The sequence below is a fragment of the Musa acuminata genome, chromosome BXJ1-4 (assembly GCF_036884655.1).
Source record: "Musa acuminata AAA Group cultivar baxijiao chromosome BXJ1-4, Cavendish_Baxijiao_AAA, whole genome shotgun sequence".
NCBI classification, from domain to species: Eukaryota; Viridiplantae; Streptophyta; class Magnoliopsida; order Zingiberales; family Musaceae; genus Musa; species Musa acuminata.
Window position 1 is genome coordinate 33744307 of NC_088330.1, and position 23887 is coordinate 33768193.

Consider the following 23887-nt stretch of genomic DNA (forward strand, 5'->3'; position numbering starts at 1 on the left):
CCTTACGAATGATATGCAGCATTCTAGAATAGAGCTTACAGGTTAGATTGTTAGCTTTCCGCTCACTAGTCATTGCGAACTTGCTTTGTGAACACAATGAATGAATATAACAAGCAATAATAATAAGGGACTTGTGAAGATTACGTGCTTTGCTGCACCTCAAATCATCACACATATTTTCCACGACATTTCATGTGCTAAGCAACTGTAGGTTTCCGGCCTTATTCGATGCAATTTCTACACTTGGATACATAAACAGCGAACGACACAAGAAATAAGACAAAACATGGCATGGAATCGTCCCACTCATGTAGGAACCACAACTATTGACAATTCATTCGATGGCCAATAATGTTAGCTTCCTTGTCTGGGGGCGTCGAGCTCAATAATAAGATTAGAAATTTATTTTCAGATTAACAAGTCGTATCTCTGGGATGAAAATTATCCGCATGCCTACATCCATTGATATGCATTAAGCGTTTAGGTGAAAATATTTTTCAGAATTAATCAACCACTTAATTATTAAAAATAGATTAGTAATGTAGTTAAATTAGTAAAATAAGTTAATGTGTGGTTTTTGAAGTTTTGTTTGTAATAAAAGAACCACTAAAAACCTTTGTGATTTTATAGAAGGTGCTTCCATTTTTAATTTTCTTATTATATATATATTTTTTTAATAACCTAAATATCTCTCGTTCGTCGTCGTTCGTTGCTTTCGTATGGTCACATTTGTTTCATCGACTGATTGTTTTTGCCTTCTCGTTTTCATGTCACTCTTCCGACCCAATCTCATCATCGTGAAGCCTCCATCCTCAATGTTGATCATTGTTGCTCATGACATCAACAACTTATCTCTCGATTTTTCGATCTTCACATAATTTTTTTTATTTTTCATATTATCTTTGTCAAATAATAGGAGAGGACTTAAGATAGAGATAATCACGATGGAAGGAAGGTGATCAAACAAAGATCACGAGTCTTGTTATTAGAAATAAAAAAAATTAAAAATTAAAAACTAAGACACTTAAAAAAAACCTAAAAAACAAAGGACGAATACTTTTACTAATTCCTTGGTATTTATGTTTTTACAAGTATGCACTATATATTTCGTCTCACTCTTTAAAACACCTCCGTGTTGTCTAATCCGGCAGAAAAAGAGTAAACAAGAGACTTTTGTCCCCGCGACTCTACACCCTGTTAGACGCCGGACAGAGTTTCCAAAGGCTTCTCAATAGGAACCGATCAATATCTGTCACGTGGATAATTGATAAGTCATGCCTTCCATTTAGACGGCGAAATGGTGTAGTTGGGCTTAGGATAAACAGGCGATCCTCACCAATCTGACACAGGGGATGGACGTCAGAACAGAGTAACAGCCGCAGGACTTGAGAAAGAGGAGCAAAAAATAAAAAAAAAAGAGATCAAGAAATTTTCTGGAGGATTCGCGAGAGAAGAATCTCGAGGAGGACGAGACGAAGAAGGAAATCAACGGCGTTTCCGATAGGTAGGAGGTTTTCTTCTCTTTGGACTTTCCCTTCTCTGGATTCTCTTTCGCAATTCATCTCATTGTACCCGGATTCTGCAACTCGAAACACTTCCATGCTGACATTTGGATTTTGAGCGTGTTGATAGCGGCGTATAATTATTCCTGTCTTTGGTTTTGCAAAATCCGTTCTTTAGTTGTTCGATGACATCGTTCATTGCTCTTTGGTTGATAAAAACCCTAGCTTTGCCATTTGTCTTCCCCCTTTTCGTCGATTTCTTGTTTTGTGCGGTTTGGAGCTGACTCTATTGTGTTGATATTTGTGCTTTAAGTTGGATAAGGTGAAAAATGATCTTGAGGCTTCATTACAGCATGGAATTTCACGCTGAGATGTTCGTGTGTTGGTGGATCTCTTGATCTGTGATCTCAATATGGCGGTGTTTGGAGATACACAACTGTCGAGGTCCGCCGGAGTCCATATACAAGGTGGACAGCTGAGACCTTTTCATACACTTATCTGCTGTAGGTATACACGTATTTCTAACACTTGCTTGAAAATGAAAGAGAAATGTGTTCTCCTGTGCTTAAAATGAAGTGCAAGTTTAGACTGCAGCACTTTTATGAGGCCACTATCGAGTTGAAATAAAGGAGAGTCTTGCATTGTCCGTGTCATGCATGGCAATGAGCTTTTAGTTTGAATCGGTTCGTGCCGGAAGTGTTCATATGTCGTATCAGAATCTGTGAACTTTGCCTTAAACTCAAATTGTTAAGCACGACGACGTTGTTAGGGTTTGATTGTTAGTGTAGCTACCTATTGTCATCATATTCATAATTAACTTCAGATGCTTCAAGCAATAATTCATTAGATTTATAGTCACAAATGTCATTAATTTGTAAAGATAAGATGGTCATGGCTTGGTGACTTTGTTCCATATATGCAACTGAAACTGATTAAGAAAGAAAGAAATAGAAGTTCTTTAGACTTCCTGAGGTAGATTTTCTTGGAAAGTGTTGCTGCTGCATTTACAACCAAATTTTACATTGTGCACAAGGGCTAGTTCATAATTTTTGTCTGCATACTAGCTTCATTGACAGTAACCTGATTTTGGAAAAGGTAGCATTAGGAATCTTATTCCAATGTAATTATCACTGTTTTTTTATTTATGGTGATGAGCCAGATCCACATTTTTCTTCCCTAATATAGCCATTTGGACGAATTTAACTTGGAGAGAGCTTGTGACAGATAAATTTTAGTATCAAATTATTTTTTTACTGTTCCTTTCCCCTTATAGCTCGTTACTCTTTTCTGCTCATGTGCTTTATAATTTTCTTCATGAGTTAACAAATGTCATGAGAGCAACAAAGCATAATACTTATCATGTGATGTAATGTACTACTCCTTGGCATCATTGCCTATAGAATGGTGGTGTGAGCAACTGCAGATGATGGGATTTGTATCAAGGATTAGGGTTTGGTGCTTGGCGTTAATTGGGGAGAAAAATGTAGAATTGACAGTGAATATTAGGTGAGAAGGGATTTGTTGATGCGAAAAATGGGTCTTCTATTAACTGATGAGGACATAATAGTATCTTTACCTTGTCAGGCTAACCATTTACTTGATATGATGTATTGGCTAACATGACCCTAGATAAATGTACCATCATGACAGGGCATTCATGTTAAATGCCTAAGTTTAGAATGTTGAGTGTAATTCAATATTTTTGAAAGGGAATTAGCCATTTTAAGGATGTTTATATGTAAAAAAGCAATAGACACAAATATTAAATGGCAGCACATAATCTTTAACGAATTTCTTCCATTTATGTGACAAATATTGACTAGAAGATAGTAGTAGTAAAATAATTGATGAAATAAGGTATATTCATAGGTCCTCATGCTGTCACTTGCCGTTTTCACATTTTCTTGCAATTATTTGGTAGATTAAATTGTGTACGTAATGCATCTTAGACATCTCTTAATAATTTGTAATTAAATTATACTGTTTTCTTTGAGGAACAATCACAGTCTAAAACAAAACCTTTAAAGAAAAGGCAACAAACTAATTGTTAGATTTAAAATTAAACATGTACACAAAACGTAAAAGTTGTAATCTATATTTGATACTTTGCTAATAAATAAGTTAAGTCACTCATCTATACCTAACTACCTAATAAAAGAACAATAATATTTAGAGCGTTTTTTAAATGAAAACAAAGTAATCTAGTGTCATACAAACTACTGCTTGTTCTAACTTAATCCAATCTTGGGACTGTAGGGCCATGCTGACAGTCATGTGGGCATCTATAAGGTATGCTATTCTACTTATGATTACTCCTAGTACTTCTAGTCTTCCAAATATGTTGGAAAATTTAACAAGAACAGGATGTTCTTCATGTTCTAGTATTGTTGTGCAATTATCATCTATGGGCTATTACTACCATGTTTGCTATTATCTTTAACCACAACAATGTGGTTTATACAGAATGATGAGAAATTGACAAGAAGCTATTTGAAGACCTACAGAGCATGAGGATTTGATGACAACTCTTTGCTTTGCTGTAACCATGTTAACCTTCTTAAGGAGCAGAATGATGAAGAACAAAAGAAGTTAATGCCTCTTAAGGAGAGGGTGGTAATATCTGGTTGAAGTAGCTCTCTTCCACAGAACTAGTTACTCTCTTTTGCCATCAAGTTTTCTCCTATAAGCATTACATGAACTTTTTCCTGAGTGCACCTGTGCTTACTTTGTTTTGATATATATATAACCTTAAAAACATATCAACATATGTGGCTGAATGAGCACTTCTAATAAAACTTTGGCAGATACTGGAAATTTTGCATTCATCCTACAAATCAATTGTGCTTATGGATGATGTTGGACAAAGAGAAAATGGGAGACACAAGACTGATCAATATAGAACTGCTCATGCACAGGTATAATAAAAATAGTTTTCAGCAATTACTGATTCCTTTATGACACCGTTTGTATCAAATTTAGAAACTTGAAAAGTCATAAATTTAGCAAAATTAGTTTCCTGTTTGGTACACCCGATTTGGAACAGCTTTAGCTGTTGGTATGATTAGACCAGAGAATCACTTGCTTTGGGTTTCTAATTCTGATTTCAGAGTTGGCTAGCCTTTTGGCATTTAAAACCAACTTTTAGACATTTGAACATGATGAATTTTACTTGGCTTTCCAGAATCTTCTGTTCTAGTTTGCCTGATTAGAATTTTGTTTAATTATCATTAAGGGATGTTCTTCTCTACTTTCATCAGTATTAAACATGTCAACTGCAAAATCTTGGTGTTGGTGCTATGAAATATGATAATAACTTAGATTTTAAGTTGAACCTCCAAAATAAATGCATGAGCAGTCCAAGTTGTAGAATCAGAATGCAGGCCTTACTGCTCTCTGATGTTGGTCTTTTTCCTGAATCAGAATGCAGGCCTTACTTGCACTTACATTTTTGTCTAAAATCATTTTTAGCTCCACTTCATGTTTAAAAAAGAAACCTTTTGATTATACTTGCATAAAATGAGGATATGGGACTTGTGAAACTTCCTTTTTGTGTTTTATCCTGGTCAATTCATGTTTTGCAGCACGAGCACTATCCCGCCTAAAGAAAATTAATCACCAATTGTTAGCTAATTAGCCATCCACTTCATCACACAACACAATTTGAAGACTAGACATGGATCATAATACACCTTTATATAGCTTAAGTTGTTGATCTTATTATTCTATTTGGATGTGGTTACAGTGGATGTTGCCTCAACATCAGCTTAAGGAGAATCAAACCATAAAGCTCCTTATGGCTGAACGGGAAAAAGCTCTCCAAGAACGAGACATGGCCATCACTGAGAAGAAAGCTGCTCTGGTTGAGCGAGACATGGCATACCTCCAGCGTGATGCTGCAGTTGCGGAGAGGAATAGTGCCATCATAGAACGTGACAATGCGATTGGAGCACTTGAATATGCCCGTGAGAATGGCATGAGTGGTAACTGTACAACTGGGTGTCACCATGGTTCCCATGGGACAAAGCATATTTACAACCACCAGCAGCAACACCTTCAGCATATCCACTCTCCCCAACAGCAGTTACATGATGCTCCTAGCAAACAAACACGAGAGACACCAACGAATGAGGCATCTCCCGACTCAGGTGGTTCAGAAACTGGAACGAAGTTCAATAAGGCTAAAAGGTCAAGGAAGGAGAGTAAAGTACTAGCCTCTTCATCCAAAAAGATGATGAAGGCACCTCGGAGGAGTAAAAAGGGTGGGAGTGATGATTTGAACAAGCAGGTAACTATTGCAAGGACGACTGGTGAGTGGAGAGGTGAAATTGGAGTTGGAGAAGATCTAAACAAGCAGGTTTCTTTGACAAAGCATCATGAATGGAAGAGTCAGGACTTAGGTCTGAACCAGGTCTCTTTTGATGACACGACAATGCCAGTGCCAGTCTGCTCGTGCACCGGAAAATATCAACAGTGCTACAAGTGGGGGAATGGAGGGTGGCAGTCTGCCTGCTGTACCACGACTCTTTCCATGTATCCACTTCCAGTCATACCCAGCAAGCGCCATGCACGAGTTGCAGGGCGCAAGATGAGCGGTAGTGCATTCAGAAAGCTCCTAAGCAGACTAGCAGCGGAAGGCTATGATTTGTCTCTACCGGTGGACCTCAAAGACCACTGGGCTAAGCACGGCACCAATCGCTACATCACCATCAAGTGATTCTGTTAAGAGTTCTATGAGTCAGGGAATGTGGTTTGTCGTCTTGAATCTCTCTGGGCAGGTATGTAGCAGGTAAGTCACCACTGTATGTAAGCATATGTCTTTTGGCCAGTGTTGTTTTATGCAGTAGTAGTTAAAACACTACCTATTACTGGTTGTCATGGCTTTTGTTAACTGTAACATATGCATCAATTTCAAGAACCTTGGCCCCAAAAAAAAAGTTCCTTCTCTTGAACTCTTTGGCATATAGGGTCACTAGACTCATTATCACTAAGATCTTTTTAGTTATTTCCCAGTTCTCAAATCATGACTCCAAAAGTAATTGTATATTTCTTTCTAAACTGACACTCTTAATAGGAAAAAGTAGAAATATCTGGTACTTTTGTGATAAAACTAGATCTTGTTTCGGAATTTTAGTTTGTATGCTATCGATGCTATATCTGTTATTGGTACTTACATTGCTGCCAATAAATGCCAGCACAATTCATGGTGGTGTTTGTTGTTTATTTAAAGGGAGATTTCACTTTGGCCTGGATTCTTTTTCATGTATCTTATCTTCCAGAACAAAGAACTAAAACCTTCAGGATTAGCAGCTACCCTGATCTCCACTGCAAAACAGTTGATAGAACAACATTAAGCAACCAATGATTCTTAAATCCTGTTTTTCTTCTGAAAAATCTGAGTTGGTTGGCACTGGATTCAAAGAACATGAATGTTTAGTGTTTAAAGAGTTCGATCTGTGAGATATGCTATGATGATTTAGACAGCAAGGAAGCTTCGTCATCTTTGTTGGAAGCAAAATGAAGAGATTTGCACAGTTGGGGAAATCAAAACAGTGCAAATATGTTCATTTTCTTTTCAATCAAGATGATGAAACTTAATTACTGCCTAAAGCATAATAGAATATCAGTTAAATTTGCGATAAATGAGGTAAATGAATGAATGAATGAAGTTTGGAGAGTGTGTTTACAGAGATGATTCAGACTTTGAACTGATGTGATGCCTTCTCTGTGGCCAACTCGATGAACATAACTAATCATCAAACCCGTCTCTACCGGCTGTTTGTTTCCTTTCTTTTCGCTTGACTTGTGGTTTCTTTGAAGGGATTCCTCTGGCAACGAAAGCATTCATCGTATTGTGCTGCTGGAAAGAGAAAAGATTCCCACCAAGGACACACTATATTGAGTGTCCTTTACGCCAAGTCCACCCATCTCTTCTGTGTCTCATCTTGTAAAATACAATTTACAATAGTCATGTCCAATATACAGATCATTTATTTGGATAGTGATAATGTTAGACAATAATGTAAATCTGGCTGCTCAAAAGGATGCATGTGACTCCATTTTTCACTTTCATTTCTTCTCAGTCCACCATTTTTGGTGGGGTCATCTCAAATTATGATGTGGGAGTTAACACAACATCGACAGCCCAATAGAGTAATCCATCTTTAGCTGAAATGGACTCCATCAATCATTGCTCCAGAAAGGTTTCCTTTTGAGCTCTGGGTTTGGCTTGCTGGTGAGCTAAAGTCTCTAGGAATCTTATTCTATTCCAATCACATAAAAGAGTTGCCAAAGAGCACCACTCGGTTGCTGTTAATATGATGGTGTCATCTCCTGTCTCTGCTTCACAAACAAGCAACACTCTTTGTCTTTCTTAATCCCTCTTCTTTCTCTGCTTAAACAAGAACATGCATCTGTTAGAGATAAAAAAGGCATTCACCAAATAGTAGCTATCATCTGCTTGGTAGCATCTAACCAAGACAAACCAGTCATTTAGCCAACACTAAGAGAGCTTAAACCCTCTTTCTAAACACAGTAGCTGACTTCCGTTTTGCCACGTTTTTGTTTGTCTGGACCAGACACCATATAGCCAACCACAAACACAAGAGATTCTCCATTTCTAGTGCTCTCTCTCTCTCTCTCTCCCATACATTGTGACAGCCAGTATCATGCACATTTTGTTCAGAGCAGAGCCATACAAAGCTTGGTTTTCCACAACATTTGAGAAGAGGTCTACAAGTCTTCAAGCCCTCACCGTGCCTTTCGTTTTTGGCCTTCTTCCGACTCTGGCTAGGGATGGGAGACGGCATGAAACAATCAATGGTTCCACCGAGCTCGAGCAGAGATGTACGTTCACCCCCACGAACCTTTCCCCTCCCCACGCATTAATTTCTGAAGCCCGGAAAGAGGAGAAATATGGGCGGAAAGCGAGACAGAGGGACAGAAACTGGGCCTATACCACGTGCTTCCCCATCTCCTTCGGTTCACCGGCGGAACTCCCCACCAATTTAATACCGCTTCCCCCTAATAATAAACCGCTCACCTACTCCTTCCTTCCACTTTGTTGTTAATGCCACTGCTCTATTTACGCCGCACAACGGCCATGTCGACGACGGTGACCGCACCCCTCCCCGCCGCCGCCGCTAGTATAGTCCTCTCGCCTCACAGATGAACTAACCGCCGTCTAAAATGAGAAGCCGCTGTCGTTTGTTCTACCTCTTAGTCGTCTCCGTTGCCGTCGTCTTATTAGGGCCGGCGCCGCAGGGGGCGGGGGCGCAAAATGCGGCGGCGGCGGCTGCTGAGAAGGAGATACTGCTGGAGTTCAAGGGAAACGTGACGTCCGACCCCGGCGGAAGGCTCGCGTCCTGGGTGGCCGACGGCGATCCCTGCCGCGATTTCGTTGGCGTGTTCTGTAACGATGCCGGCGCCGTGGTGAAGATCCTCGTCCACGGAGCCGACCTCGTCGGGACCCTCCCCGCCTCCCTCGCCGGCCTCCGATCCCTCCAGATCATCTCTCTCTTCGGCAACTGCTTCTCCGGCGGGGTGCCGCCGGAGTTCGCTGGGATCCAGACTCTCCACAAACTCAACGTCAGCCGCAACCTCCTGTCCGGCGACGTCCCGGGGTTCCTCGGCGGTCTCCCCGGGCTCCGCCTCCTCGACCTCTCCTACAATGCCTTCTCTGGCGAGATCCCGGCTATTCTCTTCAGCAGCTGCGTCAGGACGCGGTTCGTGTCGCTCTCCCACAATGCCCTATCCGGTCCGATCCCTGCCGATATCGCCAATTGCTCGAGACTCGTCGGAATCGACTTGTCCTTCAACAATCTCACCGGAGAACTCATTCCTCAGATCTGCCAGCCGCCGGACATCAACTACATCTCCGTGAGGGGAAATTCGCTGTCGGGAACCGTCACTGATAAGGTCTCAATGTGCCAAAGCCTGGAGCTTTTCGATCTCGGGAGCAATTCTTTCTCCGGAACGGTGCCTTTCGATCTCCTTAGCCTCCAAAATCTTAGCTACTTCAACGTATCATCTAATAAATTTCATGGGGAAATACCCGAGATTAGTGTTTGCAGTGAGAAATTAAGGTTCTTTGATGTCTCCAGCAATGAGTTGAGCGGTAGAATTCCGCCAAGCATAGCGAATTGCCGGGGTCTCAGGTTTCTTGACTTAGGTTTTAACAATCTCAGCGGAAGCATTCCGCCAGAAATTGGGACCTTGAAGTCTCTCTCAATTCTAAGGCTAGGGAACAATGCTGGCATTGGGGGCTCGATTCCGGCCCAGCTTGATGGGATTGAGCTGCTTCAGATTTTGGAGGTCCAAGATCTTCAGCTTTCCGGCGAGATCCCAATCACGCTGAGCAATTGCAGATTCCTTCTTGAGCTGTGAGTTCTTCGTGGGAAAATTTCCCAATTCATGAATCCTTTCTATGATCATTTCTTCGCACAATTAATGAGTTTTAGAGCTGTGATTTTGCAGGGATGTGTCGGGCAATGACCTGACCGGAGTAATCCCAGACACCCTTTATAACATGACCTACCTCAAACACCTCGACCTGCACCAAAACCAGCTCAACGGGAGCATCCCCTCAACCTTGGGCCAGCTCTCAAATCTTGTATACTTTGACCTTTCTGACAATTCGCTCACTGGAACGATACCTGACTCTCTTGGAGGTCTGACATTGTTAACCTACTTCAATGTATCTCACAACAACCTCTCTGGGGCCATTCCTTTGGCGGCCACAATCCAGCAGTTTGGACCTTCTGCTTTCTTGAATAATTCGTTACTATGTGGCCCTCCGCTAAGTACCCCTTGCGCATCAGGAAATGTTTCTCGAAGAACAAGAGTGTTGACCATCCCTGCCATTATAGCCATTGTGGCTGCTGCTATAATACTCAATGGTGTTTGTGTGGTAACAGTCATGAACATCCAGGCGTATGGGAAGAAGGTCATGGAGGAAGAGACTTTGGTATCCGAGAGCACTCCTCCAGCTTCAACAGGCTCAAATGTGATCATCGGTAAGCTGGTTCTTTTCAGCAAGAGTTTGCCATCTAGGTATGAAGATTGGGAGGCAGGAACCAAGGCATTGCTTGACAAGGACTGCATGGTTGGTGGTGGATCCATTGGGACTGTATACAAAGCCACATTTGAGGGTGGAGTTTCAATCGCGGTGAAGAAGCTTGAGACCCTTGGCAGGATCAGGAACCAAGAGGAGTTCGAGCAGGAGATTGGACGCCTTGGTGGCCTGGGGCACCTTAATTTAGTTGCATTCCATGGTTACTACTGGTCATCCACTATGCAGTTAATTCTCTCAGAATTTGTTTCTAATGGGAATCTATATGATCACCTCCATGGCTCTCCTGATCTACACTCAGGAAGCAGTAGTAGCGGTGGCAGGGGTGAGTTGTTCTGGTCTAGGAGGTTCAATATAGCCATTGGGGCAGCAAGGGCTCTTGCATATCTTCATCATGACTGTAGGCCCCAAGTCCTGCATCTTAATATCAAGTCCACTAACATACTATTAGATGAAGAATATGAAGCTAAGCTCTCTGATTATGGGTTGGGGAAGTTGCTGCCGATCCTTGGTAGCTTCAACTTAACAAAGTTTCATATGGCAGTAGGTTATGTTGCTCCAGAACTAGCTTCCCAGAGCTTGAGATATAGCGACAAATGTGATGTCTATAGCTTCGGGGTTGTCCTGCTGGAGATTGTTACCGGGAGGAAACCAGTGGAAAGCTCAGGTGCAGCTAAGGTGGTGGTGTTGCAGGATTATGTTAGGGGTGTGCTGGAGAACAGAACTGCGTCGGATTGCTTTGACAGGAACCTGAGGGGATTTGTAGAGACTGAATTGATTCAGGTTCTTAAGTTAGGTTTGATATGCACGTCTGAAGCCCCATCGAGGAGGCCAAGTATGGCGGAAGTTGTGCAGTTTCTGGAATCGATCAAACCCAATTCATGATCCGTCTCTGGAGGCTAATCATGAATTGGGTGCATGATGACGATACAGGGACTGGATAGAACCCTCAAAATTAGAAAAGTTACATTCTTTTTTTATTTCTGATTTTTTTTCTTCGATCACAATCGTCATTGTATTTTCATGTGAATTTCCATTCGTTGCAAATTGTTCATCAGCAGATACTGCAGATAATAGCAAGAGTGGTGTCGGAACATTCATTTCTACTGGCTGTTATAGTGGAACGAGTACATTTTGACGAAGGAACCACTTAATCAACCCATGAATGCCTTCCTACAAGTGGCAATTCCTATAAATAGATAACATCTTATTGTTCATTTTAGTTTCAGAAGCATGTATTGGCAGCAGAAGCATCTTTCAAGAGAAAACTGGCAAACCTAAGATGGTTGAAGCTTGAAAGCAGTCAAGGGCTTGTAATTTCAGCTTCTTTGAGTGGGATGGGAAGCCTAAAGAAAGGTATCCAGATTCATCATCTGTCAATATTCTCCCTGGAGCAATCACATTCTTCCATTATATTATTGCCTAAACACTTTGTGGTACATGAAATACCTTATCGTTAGCATACTTTTTTATTGTGTAGGAGGTTTCATTGCATCTACTCTCAGAGTCCTTTTGATTTGAGATGGACTCTTCATCTTCCAACATACTGCTAAATAGTGAATTTGTTTTCCACCACTTGAATGTTACTCAAACAATTTCAACTTGCAGGAAAACTGCTTCTTTTTGGCATCGGGATATTGGCAAAGCCACAAGAAACTAAGTAACAGAGAATGATTCAATGTCTATGTTTATGTGGTTCCTCATCTCTCATGCTTTTTTGCCTCGTCTATGATCTTTTCCCTCTACCCAAATAGTGTGTGCTTGTGCCAGTATATTCTTTAAGTCTCGCTGTTTTACTTGCCTTTTGCAGTAGAATGTAGAAGATAATATGTATATTGAATAATCAGATATTAAGTTCGAAATCATTGAACCATTGATCGATCCGGTTTAGTCTCCATTCAAATCAAAACATGTCAGATCTACCAATCCCAATTCCAAACTGTTGGTCTAAATAATTATTTGAAGAGATATTTAGAGGATAGCATGCACGTGTGAACCAAATCGGATATTATTTTAATAATAATAATAATATTACGTGTCATTACGTCCGCCTTCCAAACCTCCTCAATCGTGTCAATCCTCCCATAGCTCGTGCTCTCCACACAACCGCGTCACAGGCAACGATACTATCCTCAATCCCCACCTACCATTCACAGCTACAGGAGGAAGATCGACCGGCCGTGGACGGCGAAACCAACAGGCAGAGAGATGGGGTATTCCGTGGTGATTGCCGCCGGGGCTCGACTCTCCTACAGCCAGTCGTCCGTGGAGGTCCTCCACCGGAACCGCGTCCCAGCGGCGGCCCCTCTCCGCCGCGGCTCCTCCACCGTCGCGGTGCGCGCGGAGGGCGTGGGGATCAACCCTGACGTCCGCAAGAACGAGGAGAAGGTCGTCGACTCCGTCGTCGTCTCCGAGCTCTCCAAGCCCCTCACCGCGTATTGCCGGTACGTCTAAAATCCCCTGTCGTCGCCTTCGATGGCGTGGTTTGTAGCTCATTGGCTTTGGATGTGCCAGGTGCTGGAGATCGGGCACGTTCCCTCTCTGCGACGGCAGCCATGTGAAGCACAACAAAGCTACCGGCGACAACGTTGGGCCGCTGCTTCTCAAGAAATAACGCAGAAGTCCGATCCTTGAAAACCTCGTGCTGAATGAATGCTTTCACTTGAATCAGAGCCAAAGAGTATAATTGTATTGGAGCAGGTGACTTTGTTGGATGCTCAATTCATACGATTCCTTCCGCTGCTTATGTTAAGTTTGTTCGTCTTTGTTTTGGAGAGATCAATATATGCTTCTTGTAATGTAGTGCAACTTCGTGCAGCGTTGGTGATTATACTCTAAGTTGCTTGAGTTGGAGGATGCTTTTCTCCCAACTTATCGATGTGTTTTGTTAATGATCGCTGGTTTATTTTATATTCTGTTCCTATTAAAACCCAATCCATCTTCGATTGCTGGAGATCTACGAATTCCGAAGCAGAAATGGAGAAAGATTGTGTTCCTTTCTACGAAAGAGTGATTGTGTTAAATTATAGATTGAAGCTCAAAAAATGAATAGTAGCAGTACTGTTAACCTCACAATATGATAAGCGAGGAAAAAGTCTGTCGTACAAATCGTATGGTTAATCACACTAGATTATATATTATGCGATACTATTTAATTAGATAAGATATATTATAACTCTATAAAATTTTGATTATGATTATTAGTCAACAAAAAAAAAGTTCGACAAGATTTAACGATCAATTAATAAAAAGGAAATATGTTAGAATTCCCTATGAGATGTTTGATGGAAGTGACTCTCCTAATTGTTTATCCTAAACATTTTGTTCTCGCATGTAAATAGACAAGACATCTTATGAATGATAAAATAAGTGATTTATTCTTGTCTCCCTTTAGTCCTATAAAAGATATAAAAATAGAAGAAGATAATACTACTGTATTCTATGGATCTAACTATAGAAGTATAATCTATGAATTAAATAAAGATATTCTGAATAATAACGAAAGGTATGTATTTTAATCTTATTATTATCTAATTTCATATACTGACATTAAATTTATTTCTCATAAATACATAATTATAATTTTATACTTAGGTATTAGAGCTACATGTTTGAAATTAAAATTAACTTAGATCGTAAAAATATTAGATATTTTGTAAAAGATCTATTCCTCTTATTATTAAAAGGGTATTTCTATTATGCTTATGTGATGATCTGTTTGTTTTCATGCGACTCATTTGAGTATGTAAATCTATTCTCTTGTTAGGTTACGAGTTTTACAAGGTTCCTCACATACACTGGGAAGCCGTGAATGAAAAGGCATTCTCAGTTTCGTTGACGACCATCAACAACCTATTGCCTATTGTGGTTGTCGTTCTTGTTAAGAGCTGTTGCTATGTAGTGACTATCCATGGTGGGGAAGTAAAAGTGAGACCACTCTATTGAGTACGATATTGTAGGCCTTGCACTAGACCATGGTTGCAATGGGCAACGACAACTACTATCGATAGTCGATAGTGATGGAAGAGTGATATCGTTATGGAGGGCAACAACCGACCATGCCCTATATAGCGCTTGCACATGCAATAGTGGCATTGTGTTCAATAGTGTAACACATCGATTAATCCTACATCACAAGTAGCTTAGATAAAAATTAACTTGTTTGATAAGTCTACTACTATAAATTTTAACTTAAGCCTTTTGATAAGTGGTTTAGGTTAAATAAAATTGATATAGTAATTAGCCCAGCAGATTTGGGTTGTGATATTTGGTATCAGAGCTGACTTAGTATTTGGGGATGATAAAGAGGCTCGAGTAGGAAAGGGTTACCTATGGATGGAGTCAGATGACTCATCACGACATGAAGCCATCATTGGTTTACGTCTCAGATGGACCATATTAGGGTTTGATCTGGGCTATATTGAATCTTGACGAGGACGTCAATCTCTTGAGTGGAGGAGATTGTGACACCTTGATTAGTTCCATATTAGAAGTGGGCTAGATTAAGATTGACTTTTTTGATGAGTATACTACTATAAATTTTATGTTAAGCATTTTGACCAGTGGTTTGAGTCAAATGAAGTTGATAGGACAATTAGCCCATCAAGCCTAAGTTGTGACTCATATATTGCTGCAGTGTCTGTGATGGAAGAATTCAGCAAAGGTGGTGGTGTATGGATCAACAATGTCGGCCATTAGATTGGTGGTTGTCGACCAAAGAAGACATCGTGATATGGATGTTGTGCAATAGTGACGATTAGTGGGTTACATCATGCTACTATGGTGGTTATGCACGGTGGTCGACAAGCGATGACACTACTATATCATCGGGCAACGTTGGTCAACGATGGATATTAATCGTAGATGAAGAGTGTGTGATCGTAATAGTTATAGGGATTTTGATAAATTTTGACTTTTAATCTGATTTGAAATTTTTTGATTTGGGCCTCTAGATTTTAACTATGCTAAAATCTAATTTGATCGATTTTTGCGTCCATCAACTTCAATTTTAACCCAAATTAATCCTAGTGTGATTTTAACCCTAAATTTGGATGTTACCTTGATTGTAATTTTGAGCCCTAATTTTGACCTCATTCAACCTTAATTTTGACTAATTTGATTGATTGCATTGGTTGTTGGGCCCAACTTAGGTTGATTGCTCATTTGGTTGTAGCTCAATTTAGGCTATCCAATTAATTAGGATTGATTGATTTTTTTCATCTTTTATAGAATTTAAAAATATATATTATAATTTTTTCTTATATGACATATTAGTAAAAAAAAATTCTTGTGATAATTAAATTTCAATTATCATTCTTGGATTTTAATATAGTTTTTGATGTGTATATATTTAAAATTATGAAATAATATTTTTTTACATAAAGGTATTATTTATATTTAATCATGGTTATAACTATCATAAGAATTTTTTTAATATTGATTAGTGTTCAATAATTATTATAATTATTATTTTATTATTATTAAATTATTTATACATCAAATAACTTAATAAAAATTTAGTAAATATTATTTATGGCTTATATTCTTAAATTTTATCTGACTACTAACTATCAAGTTAGCTTAGGATAATAGACTTATGAGGTATGAATTATAATAAATATTTTATTATTTATAATACATCTTAAACTATATTTTATATTATTGTATTAGTATTGTATCGATCAAAGTGTCATGAACTAATAACTTATAAAATTATATTAAATAATTAGTTTTAAATAATATTCATATAATAATATTTATAATGATACACATAATTAGGATATTTAGATAATATCAAAAGAGAATTTATTTCCATTAATTATGTGATAAGGTAGGATGATACCATTTAGGATATCCTTGTTGTTTAGGATTTCCTTGTACTTTAGGATTATAAACTCAAATGAAGTAATACTATTCCACAAGGATAATATTAGTCCATAAATAATCTTAAGTGAATATTAGATATATTAATATTTATTCAAATGTAAAATATGGATAATATTTTATAATGATACTTCATTGTGAAATATGTTTAATGTTAATTTCTATTTTACAATGATACTTCATTTAATGTATTCTCATGCTTTTAATATCTCTATACTTTTTTTGTTCAAATTATTTAGAATAATTAAAGCATATGCAGTTTACACTTAGTGTATTAGATCTTAACTAAGTATTGCTTGTTAAAAAATCTTCGAGCTTAACTAAAGAAAGCACTATGAAATAAATTTTTAATGAAATGAATGTTTTGAAAAGATTTAATATATTCATTCTAATGTTTATAAGAATGACAATTGTAAATAACATCAAGACTTTATTATCAACTATAACTAGTACACAGAAATATTTGAGGACCATTAAAGACAGGTTTAAATCTACTAATAAATCATTAACTGATACATTAATAAAAAAACTGATTATGACTTAGTTAGATGACACTCAAGGGATTTAAGATCACATCCTCAATAATATAATTGACAAGACTATGAAACTTAAAATATTAAACATGAATATGGATGAGGCTTTTCTTGTGTAATTTATTTTTATTTTTTTTTTCTTTAGTTTGGTCCATTTAATATTTAATATAATATAAATGAGGATAAATGAGACTCAAATAAGCTGACTAGTATGTGTATTTAAGAAGAATTAAAGTCAAGGTAAGAAAAATCATATAATAATTTAATTATTACTCAAGGAGCTAGTAATAAGAAAAGAAGGTTAAAACATTATCCACCAAATAAATTTGTTAGGACTAGAAGGTAAAAAAAATCTCATATTATTTTAGCTACTACTTAAGGAGTTAGTAATAAATAAAAATGTTCAAATATTATCCACCAAATAAATTTATCGGGCTTGAAAATACTAAGTAGGTTAATGGAAAGAAGATCTTCACAGTAAAATGTTTTTGTGGCAAGAAAAGATATGTGGAGAAGGACTGTATTGAACACAAGACTTGGTAAAAAAAAAGAAACTTAGGTATTTATATGTTTTAAATCAAATATTACAAAGGTTTTTTTTAATATTTAATAGATTGATTCTAGTGCTTCGACATATGTTATCAATAATATACAGAGATTTTTTTAACCCAAAAGTCAAAAAAATATAAAAGTTTCGTCATTATAAGGAATTGTCAAAAAGTGAAAATGATAACCTATGCTACGGGTATAATTCTGAAATAGGTAACGAATTCCATGGTAAATATAATGAGCCAGGTTAGAATCTTAACCATTTTACTATATTCTTAGAAAGATAATGTATTTATGCTCAATATATCTTTTCAGATGTGTCACAACACAATAATATTACTAAAAGGTAAAATTATATTTTTATAGATATGACTAAAAGAATAATGAATTATTATTCAATACTTGAGTCAATGTGGGTTGAGCTTTTATGATAGCTGTGTATATTTTGAATTGATTTCTTAAGTTAGTTCTATAAACTCTATTTAGGTTATAAACTTGTAGGAAACATAAGTTAGTTCTATAAACTCTATTTAGGTTATAAACTTGTAGGAAACATAGTTTGAGATATATACATATTTGAGATTATCCTACAAAGATAAGAGTTTAATTCATATGAAAAAAAAAAATTCAATCAAGAACTAGTTTAGGATATTTTATTAGTTATTAAAAAAATCAAGTAATATATATTTTATTATTCTAATAGAGTATGGTAATATAAGATTATTAGAAAATAAAAAAATTAATGGGAGTAAAAAATCTTGAAAGATTAATTTTGATATAGAGGAGATACATGTTTAGGCTCCTTTATTATTTCCTATTCAAGAGAAAACATATTATTATACATGAATCAAAAGGAACCTCTCATTATTTTCATAAGTTATAAAAAATAATGATTCTAAAAGGTGATACAATATAATAATTGAAAAGTTAAAGTTGACAAATCAAAATGATGCCTAGGAACTTATTAAATTATTTAATAACTATAAAAAAGTTTATTGTAAATAGGTCTTTAATATAAAATATGACTTAATGGATAATATCGAATGATATAAAGTTAAATTCGTGGCCAAAGGTTTTTCTTAAAATGAATGCATCGACTATAATAGGATCTTTTCTCTAGTTTCTAAAAAGGACTCATCATGGTATTAGTAGCTTATTATAATCATAAGTTATATCAAATAAAAATAAAAATAGCATTTTTAAATAAAGATCTAGATAAGAAAAAAGTATTTCTTAAAAAAAGAGAAAAGTTAGTCTTACAAACTTAAGAAATTTATTTGACTTTAAACAAGTTTCTAGGTAATGATATATAAAGTTTCATAATACTATTATTTTTTAAATTTAAGAAAAATATTATTCATTAGTATACATACTCGAATGTTAGTTTGAATAACTTTATTATATTGATCTTATATATGAATTATATTTAGCTTATTAAAAGTAATTTTGGTTTATTGCATAAAATCAAGATATTTCTTATCATAAATTTTAAGATGGTTGATATGAATAAGGTAACTTATATTATTAGCATTAAAGTATTTAGTGATAAATATCAAGAATTACTAAGACTATTTTAGAAAGAATATATTAATCAAGATTTAGAAAATTTTAGTATCCAACCTCAATAATATACCTTTTACCAAAAGTAAAAAATTCAATCAAAGCTATTGTCATAAGAATGACTTAAAAAAGAATTACATGAAGGATATTACTTATACATGTATAGTTGAAAGTCTATTATATACTTAAACCTATATGAGATAAAATATTAATTTTATAGTTCGAATCCTAGATAGATAACAGAGCAACCTGGGAATAGAATATAAGAAAAAAAATTATAAATAAAATGAATGATATATCTACAAGAAATGAAGGACTAGAAGCTTATATACAAGAGTCAAATCAACTTGAAGAGATGAGATATTCAAATGCTAATTTTATAAATTATTTTGATAGTAGGAAATCCACTTTAAAATTTATATTCATATTAGATAGATGAGTAATTTCTTGAAAATGTATAAAATAGTTATTTATTACTTCATCAATAATAAAAAATTTAGGTCATTGATTAAGCTTTATGATTATGAAATTTCTTCTTTAACAATAACAATTACTTTAGTAGTTTTAAGTATATTGAGATAAAGTACTTGATGATAAGAAAAAGAGAATACAAACAAGTATTAATTAGAATCAAAATACTACTTTGAGAATTGTTAACCCATTTATTAAAATTTTATAATATAAAATATGTAAAGAATATATTCTTAAAATGAGACTTAGTGAGCAATACATACAAGATTTGGTGATATATATTTAAGTAAAAATTATTATTAATATTTTTTATTTATTTAAAGTTATCTATTCTCCTATCTTATTTATATTTATGTATATATAAATTATGATTGAATGTGATAATAAGATTATCTTAATAAGATAAATTATAAGGTTCATTATAGATTACATTAGTAAAAATTAATAGTGTTGTGGGAGATAGAATATATTCATATTAATGATATACAACCATTATGACTTTTATTTTTAGTTAAACTTAATGAAGTATTATTATACTTATTCTACTTATTAACTTATTTTAAAACTCATGAGCATATAAAATTATTTTTATATTTTACCAATTAATAGATCAAATAAGAGAATACTATATTATGTGATCTTATTTAATTTGATAAGATATATTATAGCTTTGATGGGATTCTGATTATGGTCATTGATCAATAGGAAGGAAGAAAAAAATCTCCTAATCACTTATTATAGACCTGATCACTTCTCCTAAACCCTCTTATCTCATCTATCGCTCAAAATGATCCTACGAAAGATAGGAAGAGATGAGAATACCAAGTTCTCTTTGTAGATCAATGTTGGTGTGTTCCATAAATCGAATTATGGAATATGTTCTTCGAATTAAATAAAGATATTCTAAAAAAAATCAAAAGAAATATATTTTAATATTTTTTTTATAAACTAAATTTATATTTTGATATTAAATTAATTTTTATATATTATAACTTTATGCTAATCAATTATGGTCCATGTATTACTCATTGGATGCTTCTTTGCCCATCTCAACTCATACTGTCTTGCGGATGTTGCACCTTCGACATCTTAATGTTTGACAATGTCCAGGATCATATTATCAAACGTGGGTGAAATTGATTCCTTTCTATCCATGGATTATAAGAATGTTACTCCAACTTAACAACTGATAAAGTACGCTTAATTTCATCTAAAAATATAGCTATATGAGATAATTTAATTATTAATTTCATCATATTTTCATTCTGTCTTTTTTTTTTTAACAGACTTCAGATCTTAGAATCGGAAGAATATTTAATTGAAGTTTATATCATTATATATATCCCAAATTTAATTAAAGTTCATATATAAACAGATAAGTTAATTTTGAATATTAAAAAGAAAATCCTACAAGCTGCAATCCTTATCCGATTTGACGGGGATTCCCAATACACCCCTCAACTGTTACATGAGGGTCGTTCATTTTAGAAACGGAACTCGACCTTGCGGGTCCTAAAGCCACCGGACGCAGTCAACAGCAACGGAAGTTGACTGAGCAGCCATTGGTCAATCGACAGTTAACAATTAACATAACGGAAAGTAATTGCTCAATCGAGGAACAAATTAAGATGACGAAACGTGCTTTCGATGAATGAACCTTAGTTTCCAACTTAACTGCGACAGTGACAATAGGACATGTGAGTCAACAGTCTATGGCTTGCCGTGTACGACATCACCGTGACGAGTCGTCGCTCCCTGATTTCCACGGCCGCCCAAGTAAAATCGAAGTATGTGGACGTCGTAGGAGAATGGATGTCTTTGATACGTGGACGGCGGCATGCATGCACCTATATATGTCGACCACAAGTGAGTAGCAGTGAAGGGCATCCACCAGAAGCTCGTGCTGTAAACAACTAGTACAGAGCAAATGGCGGAGGAGGTGAAGTTGCTGGGGAGAAGGTTGAGCCCCTTCTCCACCAGGGTGAGGATCGCCTTGAACCTCAAGGAAGTAGCGTACGAGTTCGTGACGGTGGAGATTTTTGGGCAGAAGAGCGAGATCCTGCTCGAGTCCAACCCTGTGTACAAGAAGATCCCTGTCCTCATCCACCATGGCAAACCCATCTGCGAGTCCATGATCATCCTTCAGCACATCGACGACATTTGGCCCCGCAACCCGTCCATCCTCCCTTCCCACCCCTACGACCGCGCCATCGCTCGCTTCTGGGTCACCTACCTCGATAACAACGTCTCTCTCTCTCTCTCTCTCTCTCTCTCTCTCTCTCTCTCTCTCCGTTGCTAATAACCGGTTTCAATTGAGATGAGCGATTCAGCATGCTAACTTTCGTGGGTTTCTGCAGCTACTTATTACGATCTGGGGCATGTTAATGGCTGCGGGCAAGGAGGCGGCCAAGGAAGCAGCAGGGCGAGCAGCAGAAATTCTTCAGACGCTGGAAGAGGCCTTCAAACAGTGCAGCCAAGGGAAGGACTTCTTCGGAGGGGACGCCATTGGCTACTTGGACATCGCACTGGGGAGCTTCTTGGGACCGCTGAAGGCGGGGGAGAAGCTGAGCAATGTGGAGATTTTTGACGAGAAGAAGGTTCCTCTGTTGGTGGGATGGGCGGAGCGTTTCAGCAAGCAAGACGCTGTGAAGGAAGTTTTGGCAGACGCCGAGGAGTACATCGAAATGATCCGATCGATGAATGACGGCGTCCCTACTGTCTGAATTACCCCTCTCTCTCTCTCTCTCTCTCTCTCTCTATATATATATATATATATATATATATATATATATATATATATGTTTGTGTGTGTGTGTGTGTTTGTGTGATGGAATAAGATGCGTGTTGGATTTTTGAACTTTAGAAGAGGGTGAAAAAACTCTTTAAAAAAAGTTGACAATTGTTATATTTTAGATGTCGTGCAATAGATCGACCATTCTCTAATATGTTATATTTTGGGCACAATTGAGTGGTTGAATTGCCATTCATTAGATAAAACTCATCTACTACATGAACGACTAATCATACTGAGACCGCGCAATAATTAAATCGGCTGACAAAGGCTTTGTTGTCTTCTTCTTGTGAACAGTCCAAATCCATATCAAGGAGATTAATCGTGAGCTATGTGATATCATTTCAACCAAACACCAGCCAAGACTAAAGACTATGAACAGCACCATTTGGAAGATCTTTTTGCGGCTTGGACAGTCCAAGATGGGATCATTTATTAAGATCATGATTTGAACGCTAATTTGGAGCCATAGTTTCAGTTCGTAATGGCTGTCACAAACAGAGCAATGCAAATTTCGAAAGGTTCAGTTTCAAAGACATGCAAAATTTTACAACTCGCTATCAATCATAAAGTATTGGATGAAAATTTGAATTTAGTGGCAATGCAATTTTAGATCAACCCACAAAAGGTAATAACCATTGAGACAATTTTTTTTGACAAAAATAGAAATACACAAGTGATATGGAAAGATATCGAATGTGTGACTAGCTTGACTTGGTTTTCACTCATATGCTACGAGCCTTCCGATTCGCCTGGAGTGTATTCAAGTGTCTGATAGAATGAATTCTCGACGAGTTTCTTCCGATGCTAATTAAGATCCTGATGTGAATTAGAACTATGAGAAGATGAAAAGGATAAGATCTCGATAATCATGATTTGATTTATCTTTCATAGTTGATTTTCTTTGGTTAGAGAAGGAATATTCATGGGGAAAATAATATTCTTAAAATATTTTCTTTTCAATGAATGCTGCTGGTGTGACCAGTTCGATGATTGAGAGCTTTTGTTTGACTCAAGATGCTATGTGTTGAGCTCTGATCGAAGATGAATATTTTTTCTATCAATAAAAAATATCTTATTAAGTGATTGATGATAAACGAACAATATGATCCAAAATGAAAGTGGTAGGGAAATTAATTTCTCATGAGATTTAATATCCTTCAAAAATCAGTGATTTTTGTTTCAATCTTGAAATTTGAATTTAGAACATATATTCTTGTAAGATTAATAACTTATATATATATATATATATATATATATATATATATATATATATATATATATATATATATATATATATATATATATATATATATATATATATATATATATATATATATATATATATATATATATATATATATATATGGTTGTAGTTAATATTTATTTATTAATTTGCTATCAGTATAGCAAAGATATCAATATCCATTAGATAGGGTAGTCCTCTATAGATTTGGACTCCGTTGAATAAACTTCACATATGGAATGTAACGTCGACTTCATGAGCAAATCCTGAAGAGAGATTAAGGAA

At 36.3% G+C, this 23887-nt stretch overlaps 4 protein-coding genes across 18 annotated transcripts; all 4 read left to right on the forward strand.

Moving 5' to 3' along the window:
- The first annotated feature begins 1346 nt into the window (after window positions 1–1346).
- LOC135581677 (barley B recombinant-like protein D) lies at window positions 1347–6451 on the forward strand. Of its 15 annotated transcripts, none has more exons than XM_065175771.1 (6): window positions 1347–1504; window positions 1816–2009; window positions 3759–3791; window positions 3966–4115; window positions 4307–4417; window positions 5245–6451. In XM_065175771.1, exons 4-6 carry the CDS (start codon window positions 4095–4097, stop codon window positions 6214–6216), a joined length of 1104 nt encoding a protein of 367 aa, XP_065031843.1. In that variant the 5' UTR covers window positions 1347–1504; window positions 1816–2009; window positions 3759–3791; window positions 3966–4094; the 3' UTR covers window positions 6217–6451. The 15 variants fall into 15 exon arrangements, with proteins under 15 accessions (XP_065031843.1, XP_009389682.2, XP_065031835.1 ...); XM_009391407.3 differs by having other exon boundaries at window positions 1816–1969; XM_065175763.1 differs by having other exon boundaries at window positions 1855–2009.
- A 1855-nt stretch (window positions 6452–8306) lies between these two features.
- Window positions 8307–11673, forward strand: LOC135655736 (probable LRR receptor-like serine/threonine-protein kinase At1g12460). Its single transcript, XM_065175779.1, has 2 exons — window positions 8307–9880; window positions 9975–11673. The coding sequence occupies exons 1-2, from the start codon at window positions 8688–8690 to the stop codon at window positions 11452–11454; spliced, it is 2673 nt and encodes an 890-aa protein (XP_065031851.1). The 5' UTR covers window positions 8307–8687; the 3' UTR covers window positions 11455–11673.
- A 1002-nt stretch (window positions 11674–12675) lies between these two features.
- On the forward strand, window positions 12676–13377 carry LOC103976162 (CDGSH iron-sulfur domain-containing protein NEET). The gene is made up of 2 exons (XM_009391370.3): window positions 12676–13013; window positions 13084–13377. The coding sequence occupies exons 1-2, from the start codon at window positions 12778–12780 to the stop codon at window positions 13181–13183; spliced, it is 336 nt and encodes a 111-aa protein (XP_009389645.2). The 5' UTR covers window positions 12676–12777; the 3' UTR covers window positions 13184–13377.
- Window positions 13378–21436: 8059 nt separating this feature from the next.
- Window positions 21437–22515, forward strand: LOC135672537 (glutathione S-transferase U18-like). The gene is made up of 2 exons (XM_065181029.1): window positions 21437–21810; window positions 21923–22515. Exons 1-2 carry the CDS (start codon window positions 21493–21495, stop codon window positions 22286–22288), a joined length of 684 nt encoding a protein of 227 aa, XP_065037101.1. The 5' UTR covers window positions 21437–21492; the 3' UTR covers window positions 22289–22515.
- The last annotated feature ends 1372 nt before the right edge of the window (window positions 22516–23887 follow it).